Below are 17,617 nucleotides of genomic sequence, written 5' to 3'. Positions count from 1 at the left end.
GCAAATAAAAAGCAAAGTGCACACACACAACAACAACGCCAACAACAACTTCCTTGTGGCAGTTTCTGTTTAGCGAGAGTGAAATTTTTTTACAGCATACTTTTGTGCGCAGACTTTGAAATAACCTTTGCAAGAAGTGTTGTCGACTGCTGCTTGTTTAGCTTTTGTGAATTTCAATTGCCCTGCTTTTGTTTTTCTTACTACACACTCACTCGCTGGCTGCGTAAAAATGCAATTTAATGATATGAAAGTAAACGAAAATAAGTACACACAAACTACATACTATATACAACGAAATCGATTTGTTTTTATATTTGTGGCTGTCGAGCAGCAGTTTGTTGGAATTTTTCAGCAAGAGTTTCCCCTGCATATTTCTGGGACACAAAAATTTGCTTTAGCATCAGTTTTCTATATGCAAAAAAAAATCAGTAAAAAAAATATATATGACAAAGTTTCTAATGTTTACGCAAAATGCCTTGCAGCCATAATGCCACAGCATGGAAGTGTGTATGTGTGTGCAAGTGTGTGTGTGTGTGTGAGTGTGAGTGTTGTATCTTGCCTTGACACATTTCGTTGTTTGGGTCCCGGCGTATGGTATTTGTGGGCTATGCACGGCTGTTCCTTCTTGTTAGTTGCTTTCGCCTCTCTCTCGCTTTCGCCACAGTTTCTCGTTAGTTTTGCCCACGTGCGATACTAAGTAAACCCCAACTTGTATCATTCAACACACAGATAACATGCACACATACACACACATAGACCAGCAATGAATGACAAGCAGTATTTTTTCATTTAGGCTTTATGACACATCTCCCTGGTGCCATTCAGAGTCTCCTCTCTATGTCTCTGTGCAATCGCTGTAGGTCATTTGATTTGCAACTCTCTCGGAGAATTGCCAGCCATCTGTATTCAGTTTTCTGTTGGTAGGGATGCTGTGTGCTTTCCTTTAGTGCCCATGCAAAGTGAAATATAGTACTTATTTCATGGTGTACTGGCATTATTGTTCGCATTTATGGCTAAGTGACTGTCACAATCACTTTATTTCACTTACTAACTAAAAGAGTATTTAGCTTAACGATGCTTTTTTCGTTGCATACGATTACTTGCACTTTTAGTTTTGCTGTGGAGTTAGAGTTCTTCCTTTTGCATCGTTTAGTGAAGTGCATACGAAAAGTAGAAAAGAGTAAAGAGGAAAAAATAATAGAATTTCACAGATTCAATATTAGAGAAGAGCTTATTTAAATTTGCCTGTCGAAGTTCTTTATTTGTTCTGAATTATTTTTTAAATATTTCTAAATATGTTTTGAAGAAATAGGTTATGAAAATTGGTAGTCTAAAACAATAGTTAAATAATAGTATTACTAATATATTTTTGCATTTAAACGTTTGCCCTTTTTTTTGAATACGTAAACTTTTCTTCAAGTCTTTCTTAAATCTTCTCTTAACAATTTAGCAAATTTTCATTCTCTTCGCAAATAAATGCTAGAATTTTATTTGGTTAGGAGAAGTACTCCAAAGTCGTGCTTTTGACCATTTCCCTTTTGTAGTCATGTACGTGAGTTCGCCAAATTGGCCCAAACAAAATTTACATAGCAATTAACTTTATTATATATTTGCATTCCCTTTCGTTTGCTCATTATACATGTACCTAGTGTCAGCATTCTCTGTATTCGGCTCCTTTGTTAGACGCTATTGTTGCTGCTGTTGGTTAGCCTCCATTTTGTGATATAAATCTGTGCACATTTTGTTGCTCTAAATGGCGCATTAGCTGTTTGTTAGCAGTATACTCGTATATATAGGCAAACCTGACTGCCTCACTGTCCTTGCCGTCGCCCCCCCTGTGGTTAATTCTAGGATAGAGACATGAAATAAGTTTGGGGACAAATTTAATTAGATTTGCGGTTGGGAATGAACACAATTGTTAGACACAACTTTATGCAAAAAACTGTTTTAAAGTTTCGTTTTGTGCATTCAAAAACATAATGTTATTAAATATCAGACAAAAAAACTTTTGACAAGACATAGTTGATAATATTTTAATTAAGTCAAAAACAAAATAAATTTAAAACCAGAAAAGCTGCAATGAAATAATTTATGCTAATCGTTGTTAAATCAAATCAGGATTGAAGGAATTTTAAGCTATTTTTCAATGCAAGAGTTTTGCATAAATTTAGCAGAGAACGGATTATGCAGTTGACTTGTTCTAAATGTGAATATATTTTCGTATTATTTTTCCTTTTTCAAATTTGTTTCAAAGCATTTGTATGTATGCACTTCTCCATTAAGGCAGAAAGTTATCCAAATTATTGTTATCGAAAAAAGCGATTCGTGCAGTGTTTCATGTGGCACATAAAAATAATATAAAAAGTTATTTTTATGATGTACATAATAATGCCAGCGAGTCAAGCTGGTCTTATCAAAAACAGGCCACAAAACGACGAGGCAACAGCGCACAAAGAACAAAGCTAAAAAAGAGAAGAGCGAAACATAAAAGAGAACGAACATACGGGTTGTATGCGCAATTTTTACTGTATTCTAATATTGTTATTTTCTTCAATATTAAATTTGCGTTAAATCCTAATAGGAAACTACGGAATTGTGCTGCGAATCGTGTTGGCAAAAATATGAAAAATCTTCTGCTGCTTCAATGCATTTCCTTTTGAGTTGGTCAATGCCCGGCGGGCGTCCAAGCAAAGGCAGGACATACCTTTAAAGGCTAAAAGCCAAAAAAATGTAGGTCTAAACGAAAAGGAAAATGCGGCCGGAAAAGTTTTTTTGTGGCTACGTGAAGGCTTTGGCTGAGGCAAAAGGAATGTAACAGCGAGAAATGACAGCATGTAATACTGCTAAGCTAATCCCAGCAGAGAGCGAGAGACAGCAAAGGGAGTGGGGAAAGCAAAATGTGAAAGAAAGTGCCTGAAAAAGGGCATAAAGTCGACCAGAGGTCGAGTTAATCTATGGATATGGTACACAAGGCAAATTGCCTATTCCCACAGTTTGAAAAGTGAGCGAAAAGGCAACAACACACATATCAGACACAAAGTTTAGTTTTGCCGAATTGCACTTTAGTTTATTCAAGACCCAGCACAAATCTTAATTAAAGTTCAACTTTAGCTTATTATTAATACATTTTTGAGGTCCCAACAAACCAAATTTACGTGTACAGCCAGCTGTCAGTTGCTGTTTCCGGCTAAAAGACACACTCGCACTTCCTTTGAGTAATGTGGGTGAATGTTAATCGAAAGATAAATTTGCTCTTCTGCGAAAGTTAAACCGCAAATCAAGTCGCATTTCTGTAGAGCATTTTAATCAATCCAATATGAACCCAAACAACTCACAGCACATACAACATCCGTAATTATCTGTGTCTGCTCTTTGGGTCCCACACTGCGTATACGCGTTGATAAATGCCACGGATGAGGGCAGTTTGACCCGAAGAATTGGATTGATTGCTGCTTAAATTGTATTTGTGTTGATGTGACAAATTGTCTAATGACGCAAACTGTTCAAGGAAATTGCTGGGCTTTCAGGGCTAACGCTAAGCACAACTTTTAATGCCCTTTGACTTGCTGCCATCGAGGATTACTTTCTGCTGCTGCTCTGCGCATCTCAATCAGATACTTTCTGTGTATTTCTTTCTTTAACAAATATTGTTATTTTTCTTTAAGTTGCGTATGCGTAATATTTAATATTTTGTAATATTTCCCTTCTTTAACAAATGTTGTTACTCTCTTTAACTTGCGTATGCGTAATATTTTTTATTTTGTAATATTTACATATTTGTATACGTTCTTTTCTTTAACAAATATTGTTATTGTTCTGTAGATTGCGTATGCGTAATATTTGATATTTTGTAATGTTTACAATTTCGTATACGTTTCTTTCTTTAACAAATGTTATTTTAAGTTGCGTATGCGTAATATTTGATATTTTCATTCTATTGACTCTGTCATATTATGTTCTCTATATATGTCATTTGCCATTGCCACATGTGTCTGCCGTTTGCTACGTGTGGCGACTGCCCTTTATGACATTTGTGGCTTGTGAGTGTGTTGTGCGTGTTGCTGCCACGCCTCTTTTTCCCATTGTGTAATACAGATGTGAGTTTGTTTATTGTTGTAGCTAAATGTATTACCCACATATATGTGTGTTATATATATAGTTGTCGTAGTCCAGAATACACAACTTAACACGCTGTCTTAACTCCTGCTTGTAATCTGTAATCTGCCATCTTGTATGTTTTATACCCTGCACATTTGTTTAACAGAGTGCGTTTGTTTTGTTGCTTTGTTTATGCAACAGGCAGAAGAACTATTCTGTTTTGTTTATTGATTTTGTGAAATAACTTTGACGTTGAAAGATTTGCAACTGAACAAAATTGGATTCGAATTCGGCAGAAATCCATCTTGGCAATTTTTCTTTACATAGAGAATTAAAGGGTATATTGTATTGATATATGAGAAGTGATTTTGTGTAGAATTTGTTTCATAATTTGTATTAGTTCTTTATAGTTGTTGGATCTGAATTAATTTGAACAAGAATTTGACCTTCATAGCAGAGTTTTTATTGAACATAACAAATCGAAAAAAGGGGAAAATATAAAATGATTTTTCTTAGGATATACATTTATTTCAAAATAAATACTTTTTTACCCCTTCGCATTTATTAAATATGTAAAATTTGTTTAAGAAAATAAACGAAATTAATGTATTTCACAGTTTGTTATAGATATTTATTCAAACAATTTATTTTAAAAATAAGTAAAAATTCTGTTTAAATAATTGTTAGAATACAAATGTATTTATACATGTATTTCTTCTTCCTGTTAGAGAATGTTATAAAATTTCTTTGAAATATAAAAATTATAGTAAAAGTAGTTATCAATAGTGGCTTTTATTTCTTCTACACAGTATCTTATAGCCAATCAGCAATGACTCTATCTTGTTGCTGGGTCAGTTTGCCTTGCCAGCAACGATTTGTCTGTACATTTTTCTTGCTTGCCTCTCTCTGTGGGTGAGATGATCTGTGTGATTCTTGTTGTGAGTGTGTTTGTTGAGATTTTGTATTCGTGAATGTTTGTTCTTGTTGACTGCCTTTAGTTCTATGAGCTGGGCGCAGACAGTTAAGTGATTCCTGGCTACTCTCTCTCTCTCTCTCTCTCTCTATCTACTCAGTGCTGCTGATATCAGAGGCCATTTATGTAATTTAAGAGCTGGCAAAGTTGGCAAACTTTTCTGTTTGCTAGCAAATTCGCAGCTGGTTGCCAAAATGGAAATGGCAACCAAAAGTGGCAAATGGGAAATTTCAATGCAGCTGTAATTTAAATGCTGCACAGCAAACTGATTTAAATAGCTTAAAGTCTGACAAAAATGTGGAACAAAGTTTTATTTTGTAGTGGATAAGCATGATTATGCTTCTATTATCTATTCATGTATTTTTGGCCTTTGTCTCAAAGTTTTGGCGATCCCTGAATGCCTTAAGAGCTTGCGAATTTATGAGAGCAGCAACAGCAACAGCAAAACCCATTCATCGAACAAAGTTTTACCTCAGAAACTTTGAATCAATGCCAAAAAAGAAAACAACTTGCATTTGTTTCCGATACCTTTTTCGTTGGCTATAAATAGATGCAAGCATATCTATATGGGATCAAAAAGGCAGTTACAAAATTTTCGTAAGCTTAAGACGGGAGCTGGAAACTGAGAGCTGCAGCAAAGTCGAGCAAACAAAAACACGCAAAATCCGCCTTCGACTTTTGTTAGATTAAAAAAGTTGCCTTTGTTTGAATTGCTAATTTCTTGTGGCACACACACATACACACACACAGACAGGTGTAAATTTCACGATATTTCCAAGCTTAAGTCGAAATAAAATTTCAATTTCAGCAGCCGCATAAAGTTCACTGGGCCACAAATCAATTTGACACCTTGGCAACGACCTCAGAATTGAAATGAAATGAAATTGAAGGCTGTGGAAATTTGAAAAACACTGAAAGTCTAAATGAAATTGGCTTAAATGAAAAGCAGAAAAGATATTTAAAAGTGCCTAACAAGCTGTAAACGCTGTCTCTCTCTCCATTTCTTGAAGCGTCTTTTGATCAAGCTGCGAAAAGGTCGTTTATTAATGGCAGCTGTGGTTCATTGTGTGGCATAGTTCACCGCGTTCACACACAGTGTTGATGAGGGTAATAAAGCACTGACAGCCCCACATTTAAGCGCTTATACTTCGCACATTCAATGTTGACCACCAGAGGTGGCTTTGCTATGTTTTCAGAGAGCTGCAAAGGCTTGCCTCAACTTTTTGATGGTCTTACGCAGAATGTCATCTCAGGATTATGTGCATATGCTTTACTTTTTCGCCATTTCAATGCTTTCGTTGTTGTTTTTGTTGTTGTTGTATATTGTCATGCATACTAAAGCACGCAACGTGGCCTTGATATATGGCATTTGCTATAATACATGCACATAAATACCGAAAACGTGTCGCACTCTGACTGTCTGCTCTCTTTATTTATATGCACCCTGAGCTCAGCTGTAGCCGCGTGTCTCAAACGAGTACTCATAAGAATTCTCCATTTCCAATTTGAAAACCCAAAAGCTGCAGATAAGTGCAAAATGAAACGCGTTTGGATTACTGTCTGTTAATGGTATTAGTCATGTATGTGATAAATTTTCAAGAACACATATCAAATACCACAAGGATGGCGAAGCAAATGCCAAAATCCGAATCCGTTCAAGTTTTATTTATGTTCAGTTGGTGACAGCAGGAAAGATTAATCTTTTATTGATTCAGTGTGTTTTGTATAGAAATACTGTATTCTGGATAAAATATACCAAATTAATATACTGAAAACTACTACAACACAATAAAACACACAAAAGATATAGAAGGGCTTATTCCAAAAATAATACTAAACTACGACAATAGATATACTTGGTAAAAGGGGATACAACTGCATTGACAATATACCAAATATCACATAATATACCATATTGTGAACAAAAGAATTATTAAGACGCGATAGATGACGAATATAAAATTATTTTTAAATTCCAAATTTGTTTTTGGATTCATAAAGCCTGTATGCATTATTATCTCTTATAATCGCTCATAATCTCTTCGTATTTATATGTATATATGGATACACAGACGGATAAACATAGCTCTAGATGTTGATCATACTTTATGAGTTAAACATTTCTTGCTGGCACAAAGTTAAAGGCTTCATGAGGAGATTCTTTCACTCAGAGCCGAAATAAAAGAGTAATATAAAATGTTTACCTCACATTAAAAAAATGTGCGAAACAGGAATTGTCTTAAATATTTATTTGAATATTAAATATTTATGCCGCATCCCTTGGTTACTCGGGTCACGAGCGATGCCGGGCTCTAACAGCTACTGTAATTTATTTCTTGCCATGTTATTTCCTTCTAGGTTCGCATTATTAATGTGGGTTAAGCCACAGAGAAAGGCAGTGACAATTGCTGTGCCTTTTATGAGGTCTATGCGGCCAGGTGATGAGCATAAAACTTGCCGAAAGTGGGGCTGTTTATTTAGTTACACAACAAAAATGGCGTTTCCGCAATGCCAACAACTGTCATTTGCTATGCTCGAAGGCGTAGGACAATTACAACAATGGCTGAGTTCAAATGTCACATTTGGCCCACAAATGACGGAAGTCACGGCATTTGCGACAGGTTTAACATGATTCTAAAATCGAACTGTATCGCAAAAGGGAAATTCTGTTGTGCGACAGGTTCATTAATTGTTCAGGTTTATGGGTCATTGATTGTCGAGGGCGACTGTAATAACACTTTGTTCTCGATCAAGGTCATCGATTTGCATCGGAAGAATTGCGTTTCGCATATGCCAAGGTCCATTGCAATGAAGATTAATGCAAATGCATTATTTCACATTCTCTTTCAATCATTATTAAACACTGCTTTGAGTAGTTTCGGGCAAGCAGCCAAAGCAAGAAACACACACGATATATAATCATCTGTTTTCCATCAAGTTGAACCCTCGCCCACTCACTCGATGGAGACATTTAAACCCTTGGATTTTCACTCTCTCTCTCTTTCTCTTGAGTCCAGCATTTTTCACTTATGCACGCGTGCCAAGAATCGGAAAGAGAATCGCGTGCTCGACTTCAGTTTATTTTTACCCTCGAAAACAAAAAAAGAAGTTAAGAAGAAAGGACGGCGACAAAAGGTTTTGCTGAGAGGCGTGTCCTCGCTTAGGCGCCGCTGCTTGTTGCCATTAATATTATATTTTATATTTTTAATCGAGTTACTAAATTAATCCTATTTAATATGCCCGACTTTTTGTGTCCATTTTGCGAGCAAGGCAACTTCATAGATCTTGAATAACTCGAGAGTCCTCTTTGAGACCGCCAAAAGCTGAATGAAAGACGAGTAGCTAAAAAAGTGCTCGTATAATAACATTTTTTATGTGGCCATTGCATAAAATGTGCCAAAATAATACAAAAAAACGAAATGTTACAGTGAAAACACTTAACAAATGGCAGCCAAATTGAGTGTTGTGGCAGGCGAGGAAATACTCTATATTATAAAGTGCAAAGTATGGAGTAGGGTCTTTAAAATACACAATATAATATACTATATACTATGCAATATACTTTATTGTAATTTATTTATTTCTAATATAATTTTAAAGTACAGTTTTAATTTTCAATTTATTAATTAACATTTATTTTAAATACTATACCATATACTATATACTGTGTACTGTGGAACTCTATCGTTGCAATATACTGTATTGCTTTTCGAATTAATATTTCTTTTTATATTTGAAATACTTTACTTTATAATTTATATATTGTATATAATGCATACTATGCAATATACTATATTGTATTTTTATTCTATATTATTATTATTTTCTAAATTTTTAGTTAATATTTATTTTAAAATATTGTTAAGTTATTAAAGTATGCTTTTTATTTTAAAGAATAGTTATTATCCCCTTTCAGACACTCTTCTTCTATATATAGAAATTAAGAAACCGAGAAACCGAAATGTTTCTCTAGTCGAATGTACCCTATACAATGTCAGTTATTGCAGGGTGTGCAGCGTCATCATCATCAAGGGCAACTAGAGTGGGAGCTGTACAGCAGCAGAAGCAGGGCAATGCTTTAATTTCGAGCTGTCGCTGCTGTCTGCTTCTAGCCAAACTGCAGCTTACACTGTCTATGGGTGTGTCTTTCTCTGTTTCGCTTTCGCTTTCTCTTTCCCTTTCACTGTGTGAATATTTTGATATTGTTTTTCATTATGCATATGAAAATGCGCGCAGATAGGCGACGTCGCAGCCATGAAAATGAATACGACAAACACTCAAAGCGAAACTCATTAAGAATTCATGAGCATTTCGAATGCTTTTCATTTCACAAAATATTTGGCAACAAACTTTGGTGTGACGTGGTGTTTGTTACCTGTTTCCTGGGCGAAAAGAGGAAGAGAAGTCCACAGGGATAAATCCACGACAAAGCTGTGACAAAAAGAGAGAAGACTTGGCTAATTTGGTGGGATTTGTTTTTCTTTTCGTGTGTCAATTTGATGGATTCGAGTCATCAGACAATTTGCTTTAAATTATGCAATAAACAATAGCAGAGACAACAGGAAAATGTATAAAGCGCCAAAGATCACGTGCACATCGATTCATCATTGTCACTTTGGTCAGTGGGTCAATTGTTGTCTTGTGTGTTGTGTGTTGTCTGAGTTCATTTTGCGCTGAGTTGCCAGTTGATTGTGTTTAATGAACTGTCCCGCGACGCCCGATAGAGCGAGATGTCGAGTCATTTGTGAATGCAACAATTAGTATAAATCGAGCTATGCACTCGAGCAGTTAATGCAAATTCATATTCGCAATATGTGTATCTCTGAGTAGTGAAAATGCGTTAAACACACTTTGTGCAAGTGCCCGAGAGATATTCGAGTATCGCGAAACATATCTAAGAGATGTCCACACACAATCTAGAAGTGAGCTACACAGCATTGGGCATGTCGGACGATAATCAAACGAACACGAACAGCTATTCGATGCCATCGATGGCATCGCCAACACGCGGTGGCGGCAGCAGCAGCAATACGCAACGCAATGTCAACTTCAATGATGACCTCAACGATCTGGCCGGTTATCCGCCGCAGCAATTGCCAACGGTGCGGCGATTCTCCAAATCCTTTTTCCAAAGGCCACGCTCCATGTCCGTCTGGAGTGACATAAGTCGCAGCAGCATGCGTCTGGATGAAAGGTAAGCGGGACACACGGTATTCTCTGGGGCATCTACTGGGCGTATACGTAATGCCGGGCAGCCATCTAGGCAACCGCAAGCGCGCCTCGCTCGTTACTATGCGTATTCCCGCGCTCTGATTGCGTGCGTGTTTGGGAAAGGAAAGAAATGAGAAAAAAAGAATGAGAAAAAAAAGGTTGAATAAACATTTGCTTTTATTTCGCACAGCTGCCTGACAATGCCAACGCTGTGCACAAAGCATATCCTAGGGGAGATTTCATATATACTCGTTCGTATATATTATATGTACATATATACATAATCATCTTTGTGTGGCATTCTTGAATGTGGCACATTCAAGACTTGCTGCATTGACCTTTAAGTCAGCGTGCTTATTAATCATCAGCTGTATCGAATTTGTAAATATTTATCTAAAATATTTTCGTTGTATCTACTTTCCGACAAGCTATAAATTCTTTAATTTTCGTCTATTTATTATGGTAATAATATCGCAAAATTTATTTATCTAGCTGACACACTGCGTATGCGTAATTTATATTGGTTGCAGCCTTAGCCAACACATTTATTCGTTAATTACCTTGCAACGGCCTTAACGAGCTAAGTCCACAAATCAAGCATACGCCATGTGGAGCGATAGTCAAATCAGCTTTTATGGCCATCTCGCGCCAGAATGTCGGTGATTTAAGTACAAGTATGTCATCCACCATTAGCCATAATCATTGGCTATTTGAATTTGCTTATGCCACTTGAAGTTTATTATCCTGTTATCCTGTGTTGTCTGTGGGCTTTGGGCTTTGGCTGTGGCTGTGATTATGGCAGCATTTAATGGCGTCGCTGCCTTTAATTCCCACTTTTCTGACGCAAATCTCTGCCAACTTTGGCGTCAACTTATTTTCGGCTGTGTGTGTGGCATTAAAGGCCTTTTGTCTGCTGTTCGTCTGACAGCAGATAAATTGCGAATGCAGCTGGATTACTTAACGATGGCGTCAATAACACTTTTGAGAACTGCTTGTCAAATAAATTGAATCAAATGATGAAAACTTTAACACTTTATAATTCATAAATTTTGTGCTTGGCAGCAGATTATTTGATGTTGATATTAATAATAATTTTAATAGTAGTTTGCACATAATTCTTGAAGCTTTAAAGGCAATGGCATTAATTTGAAATAATAATATATAAAGTGATGTCAAGGAGATTTTCTTGGCTCAATTCAAAAATACAGCATAAAGCGCTTAAGCTTGTGGAATTTTACTGATAATTACTGCTAAAACAATTACTTGTTTTATTATTTAGTTAAATTCTTGATGTCAAAAATATTTTCCTAATCTTCAGGATATACATTAGCTTAGCGTGCGCAATATTAATAATATTTTTAATATCACTATACAAATTCAATTCAACTGTCACCTATGAATTTATACAGAATAAATATGAAAAATAAAAATAATTAATTAAATAAATATAACAATAATTAAAATTCTGTCAAAAAGAATATATTAATCCTGCAGCTTGCAAGTAATTTGGCTAAATTCTTAAAGCCCTAAGGTTTTCTGCATCAGACTAACTTCTGTGTTTGATTTATATATTTATAAAATTAACTTAAAACATAATAAATAAAATGCTGTCAAAAAGTATTCCTTATCTAGTTTAGCTTATGAAACGCTTTAGCTTGTGGAATAATTTGAAATAAATTTAGTCTAATTCTTAAAGCCTTTAAGTTGTCGGCATTACGGTTGCATTTGTGTTAAATGTATAGTATACTTTAATATAATAATTCAGAAAATACTCTCATAGAGATTAAATTAATACTATTTGAGTGGATTGCAAAACACTTTTGCATCCGGAATATTTTCATAATTCTAAGAACAATTTCCAAACAATTATAGTTTAAATCTTAAAGCAGTTGGCTGCGTTAAATTTATACATTAGACAATCAAATATAAAAATACACAAAGTGCCGGTCAAAAATAATTTCCTATCTTAATAGAATAACACTGCTTAATTTAATGTCTAGTCGAGCTAAAGCTGTGTGGAATTTGTTTTTATTGAATTTTCTTTTGAGCAAAAAGAGCAATAAATTATGCAGCCGACTGAGCTGTGGCTAATTCAATGTATTCAATTTCAATGCTAATGTTAGGCGCGCATTGTCGTGACCTCACTAAATTGCTCGCACACAAATCAAATTAGTTGCCGCATGCAACAAGAGAGGCGGCGGCCTTTTAGACGGAAATGGTTCAATTTGTGGAATGCTTGCAAATTGAATATTTGTAATTGCATTTTGCATTGCGGTTGAGTGTAGTCTATATATAGAGTACAGAGTATGCTATATCTAAGTCTTGTTTGCATGAGCACAACAAGCAAACACACCCAGAAATATGTGTGTGTGTGGCTGGCAAGGAGGAAATGCATCGTGCTGCAACAGGAAACTAACAACGTTTCCTTTCGAGGGGTTTTCGTTTGGCTCTTTGAATAAAATATGAATTTTGGGCACAGACACTTGACGACGCTGTGGCCTGACGTGTTGAGTTTGTGACTCAACCAAACATGCAAGCAAACAATGTGTGTATTTGGTAGGTTGTCAGCAGCCCAAGCAGTTAGTCGTTGCGACAGTGGGTCAGTCAGTTATTCGTTCTGTCAGTCATCAAGTTTGCGGAATAGTCGCAGTGCAAGCAGGCAGTCAGTGAGCAAGTAATTCACGTCGTGACTTAGCTAAACGAGCAGCTTTTGAGTCAGTCAATGAATGAAGCAACGTATTAGTCAGAGAGTACGTGGAGTCAGTCAGTAAAGCGGCCAGTCATTCGGTAATTCAGTTTGTCGTGGACACATGAATATTTCGCTGCTAGGCATCTCGTCAGTCAGTCAAAGGAAATTTTAATCAGTTCACTGAAAACCGAACATTCTGTTAGATAGTCAGTTAGTCTGTCAGTCACTCAAGCAGTCGGTCAGTCAGTAAATCGAGCAGTCAGTCAGTTTGTCAGACAATAACCTGCAAAAGCGGTCAGTCAGTCAGAAAGTCAGTCATTCAGTCAGTAAGTCAAACAGTAAATCAGTCAGTCAGTAAGTAAGTAAGTTAGATAGTCAGACAGCCTGTCAGTAAATCAGTTAAAACCGTTTTTTCGCCAATATCGAGCACAACAGAATATTCGTTGCATAGTCATATAGGCAGACAGCCGAGTCTGTTTGCAAAATTCAGTCAGTTAGTTTGGTACACAGCCAAGCGAGCAATCTTTTAGTAAGTCTGTTAGACAGTTAGTCTGTCAGACAAGTTGTAAGTCAGGCAGACGGTCAGCACAGAAGTCGGGCATTGAGTCAGTCAGTCGGCTAATAACGAGATTAAATGAATATTCTGTTGCTAAGTCATCTACTCAGACAGCCTAGTCTGCATGGGAATTTAGTCAGTTAGTTGGTTATATATCCACGCAATCTGTTAGTTAGTCTGTTAGACAGTCAGTTGGTCAGTCAGTCAGTCAGTTAGTAAATGAGTGAGCCAATCAGACAATCAGAGTGCCATCCAAACTGTTGATTAGTCATCCTGTTAAACAATCCTTTTGCCAGCTCTGTCATCGAGTTTGCTACACACTCGAGCGAACAGTCTGTCGGCCAGACTTTTATTTAGTCAGTTAGTCAGTAAAGCAGTCAGTGGGGCAGTCAGTCAGTGAGGTAGTCAGACATTGAGTAAGTCAGTTTGTTTGTCAGTTAGTCAGTAAAGCAGTCAGTGGGGCAGTCAGTCAGTGAGGTAGTCAGACATTGAGTAAGTCAGTTTGTTTGCCAGTTTGACGCGTCACGTGCTCTGTGTAAATCGTGTGGTCCACCGCGCTGACAATTTGCGTCAAGCGCTGAGCTCACTTCCTGTCTCTCTCCCTCGACTCCTTGTTAATATTTATAAGTAAGCGTGAGTGAATGTGCAAATGCATGAGTGTGTGTATGTGAGTGAGTGTCAATTAGCACAAATAACTCAATTATGCTCGCTTTTTGCTGGCGGTGTCGCCAATGCTGTTGCTATTGTTGTTGTTATTGTTATTGTAGCTGCCACTGCATCGACACCTTTTGATTGGTGATTATGTGCGCCGGCAGCTAATTGGCTTGTCAGACTCCAGCTTATGGTATCTGTGGCTTCTGCCAGTCTCTCATCCTCTCAGTCAGTCTCAGTCTCTGCTCAGTCTCTATCTACGTTGTGTGTCAGCATCTGGCCTTGATTGCAGCCATAAACATTAATTATAGTCTCGTTTGTGTGCTGGAAAATGCTTTAGCATCGCTTTAAACATGCTGCTTGGCTTTAATACGAAGTGGGCACACATTAATTTCACTTAGCAAGCAATATGAAATAATTAACTGCAGTGATTGATCAATGCGGGCAGCAACAAGATAAATAAAGTAGATTGAACTGCAGTAAAATTAATAAAAATGAAGTTGCTTTGATATTTAGCAAATAAAAAAGTGCTGACAGCTTTCATCGTAAAAATATGCTGAGCACAGAGCGTTTGGTATCACACAAAACAGAACGTTTTCTTTTAGCTGGAATTCTTTTACTCAATTTGCAGCTTAAATTCATAAGATACGTGGGATATTTTCCCTTCTGTCAAAGTAAGGCAACAACAACAACAACGACAAGAAAATCGTAGAGAAGGGCAAAACACAACACTTAAGAAGCCCACGCACACACGCACTTGAGGCTCATATATCAAGAGCTATTGAAAAACATTATCAGCATGCTTCAGTTAAGCTGCCTAGCCCAACCTCTTGACCACGCCCCTTCTCTCTCTGTCTCTGTCTCTGTCTCTCTGTTTGGACAACTAAATATCTAACTCAAGTTTTCTAATATATATTCGTTTTTTCTTCTTTGCAGGTAAGTGCTTTGACCGTAAGCTGTGCCTTTCTCTACTCTACCACGTATACAAAATTTATGTGCTACGGTACGTATGAGTAATATGCGTCATTTACGACCATTTAATATGGCGATGGCTGCTGTGTGCCGGCAAGACGGCATTAATTATAAGTATCTTAAATTGTGCATAACATCAAGCAAAAACGGTGAAGCAACATTAAATTTACATAAACTTCCGAGCCGGGAAAGTTATTTTTTTTTTGGTGGAGGGTAAAACACGCTTCTGGTTTTTGATGCATTTAAAAAACAATAAAAAGAAAATTTGTTGCGTATAATTTGCTAGGCAAGGCATCGCAAGTATGTGTAACCCGCCTCTTAAAATGGGCGTGGCTGACTTTACGACATGTGGCATACCATTTTTGCCACCATCTATGTATGTATGTGTGTGTTTTCATTTTACCTGTTTCGCTCGCTTGTCTTTCATAATGATATGTGGGACAACATCCGCCAAGCGTCGAGCGGCGAGCGCCATGTGTTGTGCTTAAATGGGGCTGTCAGGGTTTGGCATTGTTTATGTAAAGTTCTTCAAACCAAACCCAAAAAAAGAAGACAAACACAAAAAGCGTCTCCTTTTTCAACAGAACCTGCAACAGCGTGAAATATATTTTTAGGCTGTGCCGTCCACGGGGAATTTACTTAATTCCCTGTAGAATGCGTGTGTATTGAATAAGTAGTGAATTCCTTGGAGTGTAATCGTATAAAGTTACATTCCACAATCCTGAAAGTTGCAGCTACTTTCATCTTTTTGTTTATAGTTTGTTATTGATTGGAAATTTGTGTTAAAAGCGCCTGAAAGTTGCAATATAAATAAAGGAAAAGAAAAGCCTTAAAGCGTTTTATATATTTAAATGTAATTGGCTAGGATATGTATCCTTGCTCTTGCACACAAACAATCAACGAAACCCGTTTAGATGCGATTGTTTGCTGCTGTCAGTTGTCCCTTATATCTCTCAATCTGAAAATCAGCTAAAACGCTGATCAATACAATCGTAAATGTACAAGTATTCTCCGCCCGCAATCATCACGCACATCAGAGAAAAGCCATCATCTACACACCCACACACACACACACACACATACACACACACTCAAAACACACTCGCACACATTCATAGCCCACTCAACCGTTTGAAAGCAATCATTTCATGCGGCTGCTGTAAAGTGTAAAATTGTGTTGCCTGCTTTCAGGCGCTGCCCTGATGCTCTCAAACGTTAAGTATACGCGACGCGTTGCTACGCGAATTGCATCATAAGAATTGATTAAATAATTAATAGGTTTTAATGGCTCAATGTCAACGAGCAACAAGTATTAAAACGAAAGAGAAGCGAGAATTAAATGGCAAAATGTTTTTAAATTAAATGTTTTCATCCCCGATATTAGTGTGTGGGTGCGTTTTGTTGCCGTTTTACAGCTGGCGATTTGCGTGCTCGCCATTAATTAACGCGCAAAGTCAGAGAAGTAAAGTTAACAGAACGGCGCACCTTTAATGAAACCAAATGACAGCCAATTATGTTGCCACAGTCGTCGTAGTCGTAGCCTGGATGCAAATGACTGCAGAGCAGGTGAAGGACACACAGTCAACAGTTCAACAGAGGACACTATTTGCAGCCAATGCACAACACACATACACACACTCTCTCGTTTATATTTGACTGACCTTGGGCAATGTTTTTCGGGGCGTGTTGGGGTGTGGCGCCGGTTTCGCCAAATATGTTTTACGCATCACGCTGCAGACACGCACATGAGTCCCTCTGTTTTGTCGTATTTGACTTTGTGCTCACGATGATACCCCGTATATTCTTTTAGTCTGCTGCTGCTTTTTTATTACCAACTGTTAACTGCGCTGCCAGCAGCGACAGCGACTGCGACGTCGACTCTCTCTCGCTTTTGCTCGCTCTCTCTTTGGCAGCTGGACGCTTGCTCTTTGCTGGCCAGCCACGTGTTTTCTGTTTCTGTTGACTTTGCTTTGTGCTTGTTATTCGCTGTGAGCGAGCCACGAGGAGGCATCGTGTTGGCCAGTGTTGCCAGATCGCCAAACACACACATTTTCAGTTAACTGTCTGCGCTGCGTCGACTCTTGTGCGTAAGCAGCGAGAGCTTTTTGTAGAGTTTCACTTCTTTCCTTTGCTGTTGTGTTGCCTTCAATGTGCAACAGATGGCGTTGTACGTATACGACAGCCCAAAAGTATGCTACAAATATTCGGTAGTGGAATGTCTTCTAGGAAGTTGGCAAACATTTGTAATACGCAAAGTTGTATCAAAGAATTTCTCATTTAATTTCTATTATATGCACATCTAAATTTCAACAATTTTCTGTGGAAAATGCAAACTAATTTTATGAAATTAAAATAAATGATGCAAATTTTAGGCTAGGCAATTGTAATTGCGTTTAATTGCACAAACAATTGGTCAAAATTAATTGCACAAACAATATATAATTACAATAGCGCGCGCAGCAATGTA

The 17,617-nt window shown here is 37.3% G+C and overlaps 1 protein-coding gene across 4 annotated transcripts in view; it reads left to right on the top strand.

Moving 5' to 3' along the window:
• LOC132788814 (potassium channel subfamily T member 2) overlaps positions 1-17,617 on the top strand; it is a 145,605-nt gene that overhangs the window by 31,567 nt on the left and 96,421 nt on the right. For 2 of the 4 annotated variants that reach the window (XM_060796419.1, XM_060796434.1), the window contains exon 2: positions 9,902-10,265. The exons of the other annotated variants lie outside the window; for them this stretch is intronic. In XM_060796419.1, coding sequence (XP_060652402.1) covers positions 9,973-10,265 — 293 coding nt within the window. In that variant the 5' untranslated portion in view covers positions 9,902-9,972. The remainder of the gene's footprint in view (positions 1-9,901; positions 10,266-17,617) is intronic. 4 annotated transcript variants of the gene reach the window in all.

Source organism: Drosophila nasuta, chromosome 3, assembly GCF_023558535.2.
Source record: "Drosophila nasuta strain 15112-1781.00 chromosome 3, ASM2355853v1, whole genome shotgun sequence".
Lineage (NCBI taxonomy): Eukaryota > Metazoa > Arthropoda > Insecta > Diptera > Drosophilidae > Drosophila > Drosophila nasuta.
This window is presented reverse-complemented; position numbering and strand designations above follow the sequence as displayed.